The sequence below is a fragment of the Dermacentor silvarum genome, chromosome 1 (genome assembly GCF_013339745.2).
Source record: "Dermacentor silvarum isolate Dsil-2018 chromosome 1, BIME_Dsil_1.4, whole genome shotgun sequence".
NCBI lineage: Eukaryota > Metazoa > Arthropoda > Arachnida > Ixodida > Ixodidae > Dermacentor > Dermacentor silvarum.
In genome coordinates, this window is record NC_051154.1 from 101,470,893 (window position 1) to 101,488,908 (window position 18,016).

Consider the following 18,016-nt stretch of genomic DNA (forward strand, 5'->3'; position numbering starts at 1 on the left):
CCACACTGAAGCTGGCGTCAGCCCTTACAATTTGGCATCACTTTGGTCCGAAAACCAGCTTTTCAGTGTCATTTTTGTTCCTGGTGCGTTCCCGCACCTAGCTGCAAACTTCCGTTAGAAACGTCAAGAACGAAATGTAGCATCTTGTAGCTCTTTCAAGACGACGCCCGGTTCCGATCACCTGTCATTTCGAAACTGCAAGCGCGGCCGCCATTTTTTATTTGACAGCTTGTGATATATTTTACTACCAGCAGGATATGACTGTATTCTGCACACGAGAGCGAAGCGTTGTAGCAAGCTGGATGCGTAAACTTCAGAAACTACTGGGGCATGTTGCCATTCTGCGAAGGTTTCGGACGTCATGATTGCCTCGGCGACAGTATCGCCGCCAGAAGCGCACTGATTGGCTGGTTAAGCAACATTGAGTCCTATGTCACGCGAAGGTAATAGTATCGCTGAGGTTATCGTCACAGAATACATTCCATGGTCAACGAGCCAATCAGTGCGTGCCTGACGGCGAAAAGTGATCACGGCAGAATACAGTAATCCCTCGTTATAACGAAGTCAACGGGACAGCAAAAAAAAATTCCTTATAAGCAGTAATTCAGACTCGAGAAAAGCTAGAGCTGTCAAGCTTTAGTTGTGCCACAACTGCGAGGAAGTCAAAATACAATCTATTCAGTGAAGCAAAACCTTATTCAGGTGCAAAAAAGGCAGTGAGCTTTATCTGTTCCAAGTTCTTACCGGGCACGAGCAACCCCTGCTCTAATTTGTCCAAGCATTGCATGAGGCTGTGGTCGCCGCCCATACATTCAACCTTATTTCGCAGCAGGCGTAGGTACTCCCGCGTCTACACCATAGTTGGCACTTCACATGGCTCTTCGTCCTAGTCGGGGCCACCAACAGTGTCAGTTATCTCCGCATCCGTCGCTGGGGCAACCACGGGAGCAGTAGCGTCAGCCAACACAAATGTCTCGAAGTCGTCTTCTACCTCTTGGCCAGCAATTTTATGAACAGCCTCGTACAGATCACTGCAAGTCCGGTCATCGTCAGGCTGGTCATCGTCAGGGTTGCTGACAACGACTCGGGGAAAAGCGGCGTGCGCAAAGCAGTTGGCGACCTTCAAAGGTTCGAGTTCTTTCCATGAAAAGTTCAGCAAATGGATCGCACCAAGCAAATCAATGTTGTACCTCTTGCTGGCGTCATACGCTATGAGCATGCGCGGCAAGAGAGCCTTGCGGTACAGCTTCCGGGTGGTCTCAATGATGCCCTGATCCATTGGTTGCAGTACTGCAATTGTGTTTCCAGCAAAAATTCCACAGCGATCGCCTTACGGTTGTCGATATTCCCGTGGCTCGGACAATTGTCAATTATGAAAAGCACTTGCCGATTCTTTGCGTCGAACCATCTATCCAGAAGGTGCACATAGTCTTCAAAAATAGCAACAGTCATCCATGCTCGCTTGTTACTTCTGTAGATGCATTCCTTGGGAATAGTTGCATTTCGGAAGCACCGCGGCTTCTTTGCCTTCCTCAGTATCAACAAGAGAAGCTTGTCCTCGCCTGTTGCATTGGCACCAAACAGCACCGTGACAAGCTCCATGCTCTGTTTTCCTCCGGATGAGGATCCGCTAGCGGAAGTGAAAGTGCGATTCGGTAGCATCTCGTAGAAAAATGCAGTCTGATCTAGGTTGTAGTGTAGATGTCTTCGTCTTCATACTTTTCAAGTAGAGCTTGGAGCTGATGTTGGCGCCATACGTCTACAGTGTTACGGCTGCGCTTTCGCCAACGATCGACTTCCAAGGTCACATCGTGTAGTTTCTTGAACTGCTCAAGCCAGCCATTGCTGCACTTGAAATCTTTATGACCCATTTGGAGGGCGAGAGCTTCGGCTTTTGCACTAAGTGCAGGTCCATGTACGGGGAGATTTGCACTCCTGGCGTTCTTCAGCCACTGTAGAAGTGCACCTTCTACTTCGGGGTATTTCGAACCGCGATTACTCTTTCTCTTCACCGAGAATCTCTCTTCAAAGCCATCGAGCACAGTTTCCTTGTTTTACAATTCAGTTGATAAAGTAGACGGCAGTATGCCGAATTCCTTCGCGACGTCAGTTTTCTGCCGGCCGCCTTTTTCCACTTCTTTTATCAGCAGAACTTTCAGCTTCAAAGTCAGACACTTTCACCCGGAGACTGACGGAGCCATTTATCACTTTAGACCACAAAAGCACCTACGAGGTACACCAACGAAGCACTCTGAATAACACACAATTACATGGCCAGCAGCACGGATTCAAACGCACACGCTGTCGGCGCCAAAGTGACTGAACGCGGCAGGCGACGCAGAAGGCAGAAGCTTCAAAATGTCGTCAGGGCATCTTGCTTTCCTCGTCAGTGCACACTGGTGATGGCGACGATTGAAATGGCGGGGTTGGCATCGGCTTCACAGGCAGCGAAAAAAAGGCCATCAGAATCGTGGAGACCAAGAAGCAAGAACCATGGAAGGGCACCCGTTCGTGGAAGATTGTGCTCGGGAGGGCAGGCCGGAAGAGGGCAGCTTTGGAGGATCAGCGACGTCGAAACTGGCAGCGAGGAGGCGAGGAGTTGACATGAAGGCGAGTGAGAGGAGTGACTGGTGTCCAAACGGCTTGCAGACTTGAGAGCAAATGAGGAGGGGAAGGCAGTGGCTGCTTTTATGGGGAGGCGCAGAGGTCACGGAAGACTACGAGAGTATCGCGCATGCACCGCAAATGCGGTGACTCGAGTCTAAGGTTGTGTTTTTTGCGCTCAAGAAACGATTAGCCGCTCATTGTGGGTACGCAGAGCGATCGTGAAAACTGAACGGTTTTGCAGTAGGGGCTTTGCATGATCACTGGGCAATTTTTTTCCCGAGGTGTGCAGCCGCGAAGTTTGCAAAACGAGAGTTTTTTGGCGCACCATTGTCGACGACACCGTCCTAATTCTATGGTTCGAGTGTCGGTGTTGGCGCACCGTCGCATCCGTGCCATTGACAAATGTATAGGAACAAAATTCAATGACCCTACCAAGCATTTAGACTGTTTGTCTAAAGTCGGATGACATGAATCAGCATGACCGGCTCAAGAAAATCGCCAGGAAACACCAGCTTGCGTTGACCCACCACGTTGACAGCCTGACTTGTTGCTGGCGACGCTCCGACTTTTCGTGTTTTCGGGAAGTTATCAATCGATTTGCATCGTCAAAAGTGCATCAAAGCTAGGGGCGGTGTTTTACATTTAAACCTGCTTATAACGAACCTCCATATAACGAATTCCTGGATATAACGAAGTTTTTCGATTCCCCGCCGTTACTCCATAGAAGTACATGTATTTGAGACCTCTACGTAACGAAGTGGCAGCGGAGACCCCCTCGATATAACGAATTTTTCCCTCCGACCACCTAGAGATTTCGCCCCAAATTTTGTCATTCTTGCGCGAGCAGCAACCGGAAGCACCTTCTCCACCGCGACGGAATGCGAAGCGAGCGCACGTGTGCGTGCGTGCGTGTACGAGGCGGCCCTGCATCCCTCGACCCGGCGATCTTGCCGCCGCGGGCGTGACCTTCCCCCCTCATTCAAATCTTATCCTGCCGCTTGCTGAAGCTGGCTTAGCCTGCCAAGCCGGCACTCTCTCCTTTTCCAGCTGATGTTGCCGACGCGCTGGTACACGCTGTGGCACATCAGACTCGATGAGCGCGGACACGCGCTGTCAAACGCTGGCGGCGTGTGGAAGCGCCGCTGGAGAAGCGAGCGAAGTGACCTTCGTGCTGTTGTCTATCGCTTCAACGCAAACTGAGTGCCGAGAACACACAGCACGCAGAAAACTACGAGCCGCTGACGCACCTACACTGCTAGACTCTGCCCCAACGCAGATCACTTTCAAGATACGGCCTGCGCGACCGCGCGCCGCCCCACTATCCCTCCCCCCTCGCTCCCTCGCCGGTGCCTCGAGCGCAACGGAAGAAGGCGCGCTTCCTCCCTGCTTTTCTTGCGCACGCGAGATTTAGATGCGGTCGTCGGCTCCCCTCGCACGTTTTCACTTGCACATACAGCATACGGTGCGCGGCGGCTGCGTTATCGCCCTTGGACTTTAGGGTACGGCCACGCTAGCGGCAAAAACACGCAGCAAAAATGCGCGGCAACGCGTTATGCCACGCGCGGCAAAAGCGGCAGGAACGGCGTGCCGCACGAAATGGGTTCTGCAGCAAATGCCGCGAGCCGCGAGATGAAGAACCAATCAAGAGCGACGAGGGTGACGTCACAGAGCCATCACAACCGGAACGCCGCCGGTCCGCACCGGGTTTTCAATCGACGATCGTCGTCTCTAGCATGAAACAACGAGCGCTCGCGGTGTTGCTCGCCCGTTCGGAGAGCGCGGGAGATGCTGCGCGGCAAGACGCGCGTGCCATGGTGGCCTCACGGCAAGGCGCTGACGCGCGGCAACTTGCCGCTCGCTGCATGACGCGTGCGTTTTTTGCCGCTAGCGTGGCCGTACCCTTATATACGGAATATCTATGAGCCAAAACCAATTTTAGGGCCACAACGTGTCATGGACACCATCTTTATATAGCAAATACGGATCTCAAGGGCCATACTTTTGCTGGCGGAAACCGAAAATACGTCATAGTTGTCGCTCCCGGCACTTTGGGCGGCCAATATGCCATCGTCAAGCGACCAAGCCAAGCGACATAAAAAGTCAAAATGGCCACTCGGGCCGGCATGGGGTGGCAGTTCGCAACGTATGATGCGGGAACGGTCCCACAGTTGCGACGCAACAGCGGGGTTACCAATGCATTGAGTTCTACGGGAGCTGTGCCGGGACCGGTCGAAAACGACGTAACAGCCGGGAAAACGCAGCCCCCGGGAACGTAAGAGCGAGGTTCTACTGTAACACTATACGACGCTACGACGCCATCGTGACGCTCGCTCTTCGTTTCCGATGCCTCGCGCTTGTGCGAAACGACACGCGTCCATGCATCCGGTACCTGGTGTGACATTCCGAGGATGAGTGCTTCGACGAAAACGGAAAACGGGTGCGCGTTAGAATTGAGGGCGCGTTAGAATCGAGTAAATAGGTAAACATTTATTTTTCGAATTTTCATGCCGAACCGTCATATAACGAAATCCTTTTATAACGAAGTTTTTCGGGAATTTGTCAATTTCGTTATATCCAGGTTTAACTGTATTGCAATGCAGGCCGATTATGGTGAGCGGCGAGCAAATTTCTAGATCGGCTTCCCCGAAGTCGTCTTCCCGATTTGTTAACGTAGCTCCTCGCGTCAAACATGGTACTTATAATTGGAGGGACACTTCTTTTGAGCTTTTCGGCATGTTTCAGCTCCAGAAGTGGTCTTTAGAGTGGTAAAACTTTGCTCATCGAGTGCACCCCATGGAATGCTACGGTGCAAGTCTGCCCGCGGCCACTTTTCGGCATCAAAGACACTACGGTTTTCTGGCATCGCAAAGCGTCAGGAAAACTTTATTTTCGTGTGGATTCTATCACGGGGGACACCAGCGATGCAATTGCGACAGAGATTAACGGTTCAGGCACGCTGCACCATGGAATGTGACGGCTTCCGTTCGCTCCGCAGTAAACAGCTGGGAGCACTCAGCGCTCACTAGGTACCCATTACTAGGCGCTCATCGGTCGTGGGTTTGGTATTTTTGTGGCCTGTTCTGTGCCTGCATGTGACTAATTCGTTGGCGGTATTAATTTGACACTGCATGCGCAAAAGCATCACCGCAACTGGACGGCGCCAATGCCTCTGGTCGCCACTTCACTCTAAGTGGGTCAAGCTCTTTGTGCGCTTCAAATAGTGAGGCTTAAAATGCATGCGCTTGGGTTGGGACCGGAAGAAATTTCGAATAAAGCAATATTTGAAATAAAGCGATTTCGTTATAACGAGGGATTACTGTATTTCCCATGGTCTCGGCATTACGACTGCGCGTCAGCCACAGAAGTGCCGTAAATTTTACTTATTTATGTTGCTTCGGGCACATGGTGTAGCATGGACAATTGCGCAAGAATAAGAGTGATGTCGTCATGGCATCAGATATCGCCCCAGTGCACACCCCCACCCGAGAGGCGTGCCTTGAAAATGCGTGACCTTCTTTGCAGCTTCCGAAATCCGCGTGAGGTGGTTGCTCCCACATCTCAAAGGCCGTACCATCGTCGCGGTTGGACTGGAGCGGGGAGCGCGTTGCCGTGCGCCCAGTTTGGTCGCGCTTCTGTGCTTTGGCACTTCTCGTGTTCCCTTTTTACCATGACTGGGTACGAAGCGTTCATTGTAGCAGTACGGTGATTTAAAGAACGTTCGTTACACATGACGTAGTTTCCATAGGGAGAGTCGGAAAATCGTAAATCCACTGAAATGTGGTCGTTATAACCGATAAATTGTTATATCTGGGATCGTTATAAGTGGGTTTGACTGTAGGTGAATATTTTTTGAACAAGAGCTCACTGCATCAGCTAGATCAAGTGTAAAATTGTAAGCTTAAAGTTGTTTTTGGTTTCTGGTGTTAAATGGTGTACTAGAGAGACGCGGTATCATACATCACCTATGAAACATTTGCGAAACAGGCAGCATGTACTTACTTATCATATCCAATCCAACAGCAACATTTTCATTGATCCAGCCAAACCACTGGTCCAAGATGCTCAATTCCAGAGATGTCATGTGGCCACTGCAATGCAAAAAACAAATGCAAGAAGCATGAGAGTTGTCTTTTACATACACATCACGTGTTTCTTTCACTAGTATGATACATCCGCCTCATTCTCATTGTCACATGCCCAGCTGATGACATCAGTACCTATATTTATACCCCTATGCAATAAACAATCCAGTATCCCAACAGAAACTTCTGCATCACCTCAGCTTTGTGCATGGTGCTCGGACACCATTTGTCTCTGCGTCTCGCCTTCGGTCACTCCATCCTGTGTCCTCAGGACACAACAAGAGAAGTGAAAATTTTCAGCAAAAATGGTTAAGCAAGTTAAGTAAAGGTGGTAGCGCAGCTACTCTCTATCTCCATGTCAGAAACTGTAAGAACTTGAACGCGTTGGTAATACATTGTAATACAGGAGGTACACAAGCACAGTAGGGTGTGTTCAGATAAGTTTGGCTGGGGATGTCTGGTGACCATTTTTATATTTACCAAAAGATATATTTGGCTGCCTGAGTGCCAAGAAAGATGAAACCAATCTTCGTTTTGCGAGAGAAAAAAATTTGTCTTCCCGAAAAAAATTATGGAAGCGCCCAGTCAGTCAGAAGCACGTCTTGCAAATTTTGCAGAATCCCCATTTTGGTTAGCTCTCTCCAAAGAAAGCGTTGCAGCAACGGCTCTAAAAATATTTAGTGATACAGCATGGGTCAATAGCATCGATTCTAATTAAATATTACAGAGTATCACCACTATGATGTGGAGTTAGGAATAGAGAGAACAGAACATTGCAGAATATGTTGGCCAAAGTCGATATATATGTATATATATATTTTATGCCGTATCGTTGAAAAGCACGATTTTCAAATTTTACCATCCTGTTGCCATGAAAGTAATTGAAATCTTTGCCCCAGGTAGAACTAAAAATTCACAAGAAGTGCTCAAGTTTAGGCCTATTGTTAATTTAGCACTACCTCAAAAATCTTTTTTTTTTTTTTTAAGACCATCCTTGATTTTCTTTTAAATTTCCCAAATGAAGTTTATTGACTTGATCTAATGTAATCTAGAAATGAATGTTGTATATAATCCTTCTTTTTTTTTTCTGAATTATAAAGTGAGAAATGTGACCAAATAAACGGTACTTCCGCTGCAACATATTGACCTTTTTCGCGGAGCAGTTTGTTCTAGAGAAACGAGATGGTGCTTACATCGGCGCGCCACACGTTGCCTCAGCGACAGCGCACGGATACGAAACCATTAGCGAAGCTACCTTGCTTCTGTGTGATCAGCTGTCGGAAATGCAACCGAGTTTTCACTAACGCACTGTGCTCCATTCATGCTGGTTTGAATCATGTGGATTGAAGACGCGTGCAGTAGTTGGCTGCAAAAATAGTGACTGGCATATTAAGGAATGTAATGAATCTATGGGCCAAGTTCACAGACCGCTGCTGCAACTGTCCGTACGTGTTTCCGGCACTTCGAGATATACGGCTTTCCTCGAGGATACATAAATTTGCACATTCTCCAGCGTTGCATCGCGAAGCTTCAGCCCCGGTACGTCGGCAAGAGTGAGTACCGCTCGTTAAACAATGATAAAGGGAGTAGCGCCGCTTCCTGTCATAGTACGTTTCGCGCACAATATCTAAACCCATCTACCCCAACCGGCACGGAAAGTTACCCCCACTCTTTCGCCAATGTGTCAAGAATAAGTGAATGGTCGCACACTTGAATACATGTGCACTTTATACCCACAATAAATGACGGACTACACCGATAGCGCACGAATGGTCAAAGCTGAATATTTCGTGACGGTCCACGAGAGTAATCGAGTTACTAGCGATAATACATCTTTGCTACAAGGTATTACAGTGTACAGAACAGCTACGTTTCAAGCCTTGTGCGCAGCAAGAACAAGCCTAACGAAACTGAGCACAACCGCGAGCGATTAGGCAGAAAATAATATGATGGTGAGCGCACCGAGAAACTTTACTGACTCAGAAATATGACAAGCCGCTGCATTAAAATATTTGCCAAATAAAAAACGAAGAGCAAAACACACTAATCCTGATTCATTTCATGAGTGGAAAGTTTGGAATTCATATTTAGCCCCGCTTTTAGAGCAAACACCATATACGCTGCTTGCGCCATTTGGACGTAGCTTAATCGGCTCCGAAAGTGCTTTTGCATGTTCTCTGAACCTGTGGACAAAGCTTTGTGTCATCCACCCAGTTGCCGTTTACAATATCTCCCGAAACGGAGGTTTACTAAGCCGCACCGGCGTCATACACATCCATTGTAAACATGAAGGCAACGGAGGCAGTTGAGGCAAGTGATGGATGCGTCACCACGTCATCAAACATGGCAGCGCCCACGGGATCGCTGCGAAAAGCGTCAATAGGGCCGAGCATGCTTGTGGTTGCAGGTTCCTTTCTTTTGCATCACGAAAATGCTCCAGGTAGTTCAGAAAGCGAGGATTAACAAAACAAAAAAATTTGAGGTGAGAGCAACCTGATTTGCGATTCCTGGGCAAGAACTTCCTGTTCTTGGACAGGAATCGCAAAATCTGAGCATGTGCGCAGTGACAGCACAGTGGGGTATTGTCACATGGTTTGGAGTGCATGCTCTTGATTTAATGCAGGCATTTAATAAGAAACAGAATGGAAATGACGCAACAACAATGTTTTTAGCTGTAAACAGGGTAGTAACTTCACCAATGAGGGAGAGCACAGCCGAATTAGTAGTGTTCCAACATCATTTCGGTTTCGGTGCGCATCGCACTTCACAACTATAGGAAGGAATAGTCTATGCACTCCAATGGTGACCCCACATAGCAGCTTTAGGGGCAGTGTTTGTCTTAGCAGAGCTTAGGGGACAGTGAATGCATTCAACGCAAGTCACCTCCTGTGAAAAACACCTATTATCAGCCTGCCCTAGGAGAATTTTCAAGCAATAACCGTAGTTCACGTCTGATTACATTATTTATCCGATTTTAACGCGTACATTTTTTCCCCTAGAAAATTGGGCCGAAAATTGCTTGCACGGTGCAATCAGACACGGAACCAATTTACGACATTCGTATGCTTTACCACGTAACACAGATGTATTGCAGAGAAGAAAACTGCATTGTGCATCACATATCACTAATTTTTCGTGCTAAAAAAACTGGGTACACGTTAGATTTGTACTTAGCTTAGAGCTTTAATGTCATTTCTATGTTAGTTCTCCTACTTTGTACATATAGAAACCGGGTGCATGTTTAATTTGGGAGCGTGTTAAAACCGAGGAAATACTACCAAAAGAATCGGCGATATGCTTGGTGTTTTTTCTGCACCTGGATTAATTCAACTTGCCAGATAATTCGATCAATTTGGTCAGTCCTGTCAGGGTCTAATTAAGGGAAGTCGACTGTAGTTACAAATTTCACCACTTGTGCAAAGCTTCCAGTTACACTTTTGAGATAATCATTCAGTTGGACAATTGACACATATTTATATGACAGTTACAAATTCCTTGTGACAACACTGGCTTGACATCCATAGTGCAGACATATATGTTGGAACTTTTAACAGCGAAGCTGTTTCAAGCCAGCCGTAATTTGTGGTTTGAGGTTTGTATCAAGAAACTATGAAGAAATAAAAGAAAATAAACTTTCTTGCCAAGGCGGGATTTGAACCTGTGCACCCACGGTCCCAAGGGGAACATTGTAACCACTACGCTATACAGCCACGCTTGCAAAACATGCATTTATGCAAACCATATGATTGCGTTCGAGCGTCATCGTCTTTGTCCTCAGCTGGCGCCGTAATAAGCAAGTCATCATCATGAGTAATAAGATGAAAAGTTAGCGCGATTTCCGGAAAATGCTAGGCTATGATCGCCCAGCTTCGCTGTTTTAAGCGTTGCGCGGCCGAGTGCAAGGTTGAGCTTATTTTTATTTAACATTAGTTTGCCCTTTGCCATTAAACATTTTCTACATGCATAAAGTCAAAAAAAAAAAAATGGAAGAAATGAGCCGAAAATTTTCTACAGTAGTAACTGGTACATACGGAAGTTTCACGTACCAGTTACAACTATAACTTTTTGTTGCTCTAGAAGTATGGTAACATGTTATGTGTAATGGTTGTAACAACACAAATATCAGAAATGAAAAGGTAAACATTCACATCAAAATGTATTCATCATGGAATGAAAAATTGCTTTCCAAATAAGTATACTAATAAATGTTTCGCAATCCTATTACTTTAGGGTAATTAAAAAAAGAATAAAATAGCAAGCTCTAGTCATGCTGAAAGAGAGTCTCAGATTCAAACCAGTCTCTCAGCCATTCCTTGCAGATTTAACTTTTAGACTAATGCCTACAGCATTTCTAATGTTGGCTTGCATGTCATATCTGTCTTCTCCCATGTGGGCCCTCCGCTTTTTTTTCTCTACACAAGACGTTATCCACATCTCAACACAGTGCTTTCTCGTGCAGAAATTGAGTGGTTGTCATCATAAACCTCGACAAAATGAGCTGCTTTAATCAACTCCTGTGCAGTGCCAGTATAAAACAAAGCAACCTGCCTTGCAGCGCTAGTATAATTTAGGTGCTTCAATACATGAAGGATTCAATGCATTGACACCAATTGATTGCCCTGACTGATATCACCAGCGAAACTTAAGAGATTGCAATAGCTCACCTGCGGTACAAGTTCTCGATAAAGACATAACGTGCACTGTGCAATGATCGCTCCATAAGTTTTACTGGAGTCTGCACAGGTGCCAAGTGCAACTGCATCATCGTCAGCTGAACATAGGTCTGGAATGCCAAGCTCCATCGCTTCGGCTCCTTGTACATCAGCTCCTGTTTCAAGAAAAGCAAGCAAGGTAATAAATATATGCCAAATATGTTTCAGTAACAGGAGTGCATAGGCACGCAGGTGGCAATTGCATTTCCCCTGCTGAACTGTTGACAGGGGAGCAGACTTGCCTAGCAGTGTCTAGCCTCCTGTAGAGCTCATCGACAACAGTGAAAGACGTAATTTGGAATGCGTCATCAATGTTGAAGTTCACGCCACCAAATAATAAACGCAAGTTTCCTCGTCCTATATATATGGTGAAATAGTTTGAGTGGCTACATTTTAGGTGTTTGGAGACTTTGCAACTAGCTCATTGACAGTGTGAGCTGGCAAAGATGCCCATTGGTGGTAGGGGCGAAGTTCTGCCTAGTGGTTGGCCCCCTCTCATCCATAATGAGCACCTCTGCACACACCTATTACTATTAGTGCATTGCTGTAGCAATGCGACTTCAGGGTTCTAGCATTAAACAATCTCGGCACAGTGTACTTCATGCACTAATTACTCTGCCATCTATAACAGATATTGTCACTCCTGCCCATTTCCTTGTTTCATAGTAACAGCATGTTCAATGGCCAATGGGATGAAGCATGAAGTAACACATTTCACTGTGCGCACTATAGTGGCAACATGTGACCACAAAACTGTCGTAACGCGATTTCCATCATTAGAAGTTCGTACAGCAAGTCCCCCCCCATACTGAGATAAGTATGAACACCATAAGCCAGGAAGCCCAAAGTGCACAACCTGCACCCGTAATTATGAAAGCTTGGTGCTGGTTACTCAGTTTATTACACGTGGAATGGTTCACAATGCTGTTTGTTGAAGGTAAAGATGGTATTAGTTGATGGCAAAAATTTTCACAGAAAATCAGACCTTCATGCAACTTGGTGTATGTGCTGCTTAATTTCTTACAGTCCTTGAATGCAACCTTTACTTTCAGGCTCGACAAACTGCAAAATGCCTCACACAGACGACAGTAAGAATTAGCTACTTCTCTGCACTTAAAGGCCAACTGGAATGAAATTTCACATTGAATGAAATGGTTATAAATGAGTTGTATATACTACAGAAGCAACGTTGGCAAAAGCGGGAGGGCTGATATAATTGTGTATTCGTCTCATAAACCGCCTTATTTTAAATGGCACCTAAGCAGAAAGGACATGAACCTGATGGTTACATGATACGAGACAAATCCCAGCATGTCGCCTTAGAGGTATTCAGGACACTAAATAATCTCAGAGGTCATGCCCATAAAATACACTGTTACTCAAATTTCTGGATTCTTCACGGAGGCTGCTCAACAGCTACACTATCTGTAACTAGGCTTTTTATGTGGTCCACAATTTCGTCGCAGTTGGCCTCTAAAAGTATGTGCAGCATACAATGAAATGACAACAATGCCCCAAATGAACATCAATGCTTGCAGATTTTAAAAGGCTGCTGAATGCATTTAATTTTCAAAAATAGCAACACAAGTGAGGACATTGCACTAAATTATTCTAGAGAAATTTAAGACTGTAGTTTGAATTACTTTTACCAAAACATTGCTCCTTAAGAGATGGAAGTCCGGGGGAAATAGGCCACAGAAGAGCCAGCTATATGCAGCAGCACTTTCAATGTATGCTGCATATAACCATGTGCACAGCTAAGCGGTGATTGGTAGACACTTAGGGCACGCAAACTCATTGAGAATAAGCTGTGTTCATACCAGCAGATTTTGTCCTTGTAAATCTCTCCATATGTTCACTGGTTCAATCTGTACCTGCAGTCAGAATAATAACTTTAGTAAAATGCAAAAAAAAAAAATATTGTAGAAAGAACTGAAATAGAGGAAATTCAACATCATTATACATTTATTAATCCCTATAGTTTGAAAAAGACATCTTAGTACCGACAAACGTGATATTTCAATATGATTTTATAAAAAAACAACATGTGAAACTCTTGTCATAGGGAGGGTAAACAGAATTGCTCCCAAATGAACACAGCAGTTAAGAGACATCTAGACTACATTTAGCAAGTATCCCACATGAATAAGTAGATACACACTAAATATGAAAGCAGAACAAGCACTACAAGGCCCACCAATAGGCTTCTATAGGATAATTACATTTACTAGTCTGTGCCATCAAACTCTGAAGTCTTCCGTTAAATTGTGGCAGTCACCTACATTTGTTTCCCCTAACTGCAAATGTAATGGCCAACTGTGGGGCCTTTGATGTATAATACATAAATAAATAAATTTATATATATACAAACATTGTCAGAATCTTATGATTGTGACTAATAAACACCAAGCCCATCTCGGTTTCCTTTTTTCTCAATAATATATATTTATACACACATACATAAAGTTGGCGCTAGTTGGTCATGCTCATTGACTGAAATGTGCTTTTGGTGTAACAACGGATACCATAGAAAACAAAGACAGAGCATCACTAGCCACTGTTATTTCACTCAATCACCAAGAGGCTGCATGTGAAAAACATGTGAAAAAGAAAAGAAAGAAAGCACAGCATCTACATTCTGTCTACTTTGTTACTTAAATCCTGCTACTTTGTTAAATGCCAACTGCAGCGAAATTTCACTACGGCTAAATTTGTTATAAATGAGTAGCCTATACCATTAAAGCAATCTTGGTAAAGCTGCAGGGCTGGTAACTGCATATTTTTCATGTTGGACAGCTATAAACAGCACCTAAGCAGACGACTCGTGTACCTGGCGGTTGTCGCTGTGAGCTAAGTCCCAGCATGCCGCGGGCAGCTGCAGAGGTCATGCCAAGGAGTTGCGCACTCTAGGTCATGTTTCACACACGGCGAGCGCCAATGTCAGCATTTTTTAGTTTATGTATTAAAAACGGCTATTTTTGCTAGCTTTTCGCGACGCTTCCACTCGAATTTCAAACAAATTGCAAAATTTGAGAGGCTCCTCTATATTTATACTATCTTAAACTGGCTTTTTAAACATGGTGAAATATTTCGTTGTATTTGGCCTTTAAGTGTGCAAGGAACATTCTTTCACTTGCCACCTGATCGCATGTATTGCACAGTACTACCAGAATACAATGGGGGGGACAAACTTGTGCTGTTTTTCCACTGTATGCAACCGCTGTGTTGAACAGCCTGTGAGTGGCCAACTGGAGATTACTCATAGTCTGAAATTCCTTGCATTGGTAAACATTTTATAAAACATTACATTAGAGTTTCCATGCTCTTTGATGGGGCCAAGGTGAAGATTTTCTGTGCCTAGTGCCTTCCTGAATATGAATTTACAGGAATGTCTTATGCCAGTCTTGGAAATTCAAAATTACAGCCTATACATACTGAATTAACAATCAAAATATTCTATATGCTAGTATTTGGAAAATAAAATACTTAATCAAATGTGGGGTTTAACGTCCAAAGCTGTGACCAATACTTCCAATTTTCGTGACGTGCTGAGATGCTTTGTAAACAAACCGCACGCCAAGAGGCCACACTCTATTTGGCGGGCATGTTGAAATGGACACCTTAGAAGAGGATATAATTGACAATTTTTTGCATGTTCAAGGAATTCTGCCACTACACTGTAGCTACAGAGTAAAGAAAAAAAAAAAGAGAGCAGGATACAAAATTTTTGCATCAGTACCGCTTTATTGTGAGCCCAAAGTGCAGTGCACAAACGTTTTTCACATTCTACCCCTATCGGAATGCGGCTGCTACAACTAGGAATCAAACCTGTGACCTTGTGCTCAGCAGCAGAACGCCATGGGCATTGAGGCAGGTAATCAAATACTTCCTATTCATTTCGAATAAGAAAGTGTATATTTTGACAATCCATTTGTTACATGAAAAACAAAAAAGAATATTTGTACATCTTTGCTATAAGTAGTGACAATACACATCTTACCGTTGTGTCAACAAACTGCTGGCAACCTTCAAGAAAAGTCGTCTTGCCAGAACCAATGTTGCCTTCCACTGCCACCTGCAATTTATATGATGAGCGAGAGAGTACAAAAGAAAAAAAGCAGATAGCTGTTTGGTTTCAGCACAAAACTAAACTAACACAAAAGCTAGGTGATTAGTGAGCACTTTTAGGACACCTCTTGGTAATCCTAGATTGTTAGCTTAAAAGAGTTTGACAATGGGCACATTCATGCAGTGCACATTATGGTAACTGAGCACATGAAGAATATTAAACAGATGACAGGAGTCTGTGAAAGAAAAAGGCAGTAGCAAAAAGCAAAGTTTTACTGAGCTCCACTGCCGTAGAGGCAGAGAAATTGGCACATGGCTGAGCCTTAGTGAGTCCTGGTTTGTGTGAACCATTTTATTTGATCCAAATATATGCTATCAATGATGTAATATTACAATACAGCTATTGACATAGTCACTGGGAGAACTTTTCAAAAAAATATGGCTACTACACAAGAACTTCGGTCTTACTTTCACTGTATGGCCTTTCCTTGCTGCCTTAAGGAGCGAAGTGTCACCCACAACGTCTGTTAGCGTAAAAGAAAAGCAAATTAGGCTATTGTTCAAAACTGAACCAATCAAGACGTGTCACGTACCAAAGAATTAACACAGAGATGAAATCATTTTTGAACAAGACCTGCCAGTATAAATATTTTTTTTTTTTTTTTTTTTTGGGGGGGGGGGGGGGGGGGAGGGGGCATTTGTACTGTTGAGCAAAGGTGGTGCCTAGACTAAAACAGTACATATTTGCTTCATGTTAAACCATATTTCAACTTTGATCGGCACCACAACTTCGACATCTACGATTACAGTGTCATTACACATGCTGGCATTTATTGTCAAACACTCACTTTGGTAGGTATGGGCACAATTAGCAACCTGCGCTTAAGAGGAAGCTTTAGCTCGGGCCCAACTCTGATGCCCACCTATCCAAATACACATAAAACGCAGAAATGCTTTTCTAGGATAACCATTGGGCCGAATTTAATGAAATTTGATGCATTTGAGAGAAAAAAAAGTTAAATTTTAGTGACTGTTGGAAGCGGAATGATTTGGGGCCTGAATTTATTCAATGGAATTTTCAAGAATTGGTAAGCTTGACAAAACAAATTATACATACAAGCACGAAGTTTACAAATTCATACCTCGACACCTAGAACAGATATCGCAGTTCTGTAAACTGCATCCATTAGAGCATCCAAAGCGGACAAATTTGATATGTCAATTTATATATTACGTGAATCTGCTACGTTGTTTACAAGGGTTTTCCAAAAGTTCAACTCACAAATTAGTGGTCTATTTAAGAGCCATGTATAAGATGTACTATTAGGTGCAACTTACAGAATTGATATCATTGTTATAGCAGAGTAGAGTTCTAAACTAGATAGTTTCCTTTTCTGAAAATTTGCGATTTTTGTAAACTTTTATTACAATAGTGACGATTTAAATCGAAAATTCGCAACCAACAATCACTAGATTTTAACACTTTCTTTCAAATGCAACAAACCTCATCAAATGTGGCGCAGTGGTTGTCGAGAAAAACAATTTCTCCTTTCCCATGTTTTAGATAAGAGGCCCCCAAGCTAAAGCTTCCTCTTGCGCATACGTGTCGAAAGACAACACGAGAACGATTTTCAAAGCGGAATACGATGTAGGGCTGGCATAATGTAATGATTACTTTCGCTCGATTCTATTCCTTCCTTATCTAACGCTCACGATAGGCCGGGCTATCTGGTGATAACGCAGGCAGCTCCGCTCGGACCATTGACAAGCCGGGCGAGATAGCATATCGCCGAAGCGAAGGACACGTGCCTCACGCTAAAATCTACAATATTTCACGCCATTTGCACTCAAGAATATTTAAACAGTGAAAATAATCTACTACGCCGGTCCGCCGGTCGCCCTAATGTTTGACACGTGCACACAGGTCCGAAAACGAAACTATGTCGAACTGCTCTACACCCCCCGAAAGCGCATGGACATGGAAAATTATTGTCAGTACGTACACATCGTTACCACGACTGCCTTCCCGCACACGCCGAGTAGGTCGTCGTACCTTGTCACTAATATATTTACAGCAACACACAACTTACACAGCTACACATTAACCACGTGTTTCAAACGCCCGGGCCGCAACTGCCGATGTCGGCTGCACCACATAACACCTATACCACTGCCACCAGTCGGACACGACTGTGACCACTGGGTGTCCTAATTTTGCTAAACTAGCGCTATTGTAATTACCTGTGTGTTTTTACATAACGTACTTTTCTTCATTTATTTTAAGAAAAAAATACGCTGACGCACTGATGACATTTATGTCGAGAGATCATAGGGGGAAAATGAGCTTGAGCATGGTGAGCTTGAGCAATGGCTCCGAGTGTGGTTAGCGCCGCAGTAGCTGCACGCAGAAGCGCGCGCTTTATTGCCTAGCAAAACTACCGCTCCGCATAGTGCTGATGCGGAGCTGCACAATATATGTAAAAAAAGAGAACGTTTCTGCTTCATCGTTGCTACGTTACACAAGTGAGCACGATAAGAACATTTCGC

At 44.6% G+C, this 18,016-nt stretch overlaps 1 protein-coding gene across 2 annotated transcripts in view; it reads right to left on the reverse strand.

Annotated features, from left to right (window-relative positions):
• Positions 1–18,016, reverse strand: part of LOC119433793 (thymidine kinase 2, mitochondrial-like) — a 48,653-nt gene that overhangs the window by 30,396 nt on the left and 241 nt on the right. The window contains exons 1-6 of one of the 2 annotated variants that reach the window (XM_037701069.2): positions 17,473–17,628; positions 15,938–15,993; positions 15,402–15,476; positions 13,222–13,275; positions 11,354–11,517; positions 6,607–6,695 (exon numbers count right to left, since the gene is read on the reverse strand). In XM_037701069.2, coding sequence (XP_037556997.1) covers positions 6,607–6,695; positions 11,354–11,517; positions 13,222–13,275; positions 15,402–15,476; positions 15,938–15,993; positions 17,473–17,476 — 442 coding nt within the window. In that variant the 5' untranslated portion in view covers positions 17,477–17,628. Of the gene's footprint in view, positions 1–6,606; positions 6,696–11,353; positions 11,518–13,221; positions 13,276–15,401; positions 15,477–15,937; positions 15,994–17,472; positions 17,629–18,016 lie in introns of those variants that run through there. The other variant, XM_037701055.2, reaches the window with a different exon arrangement.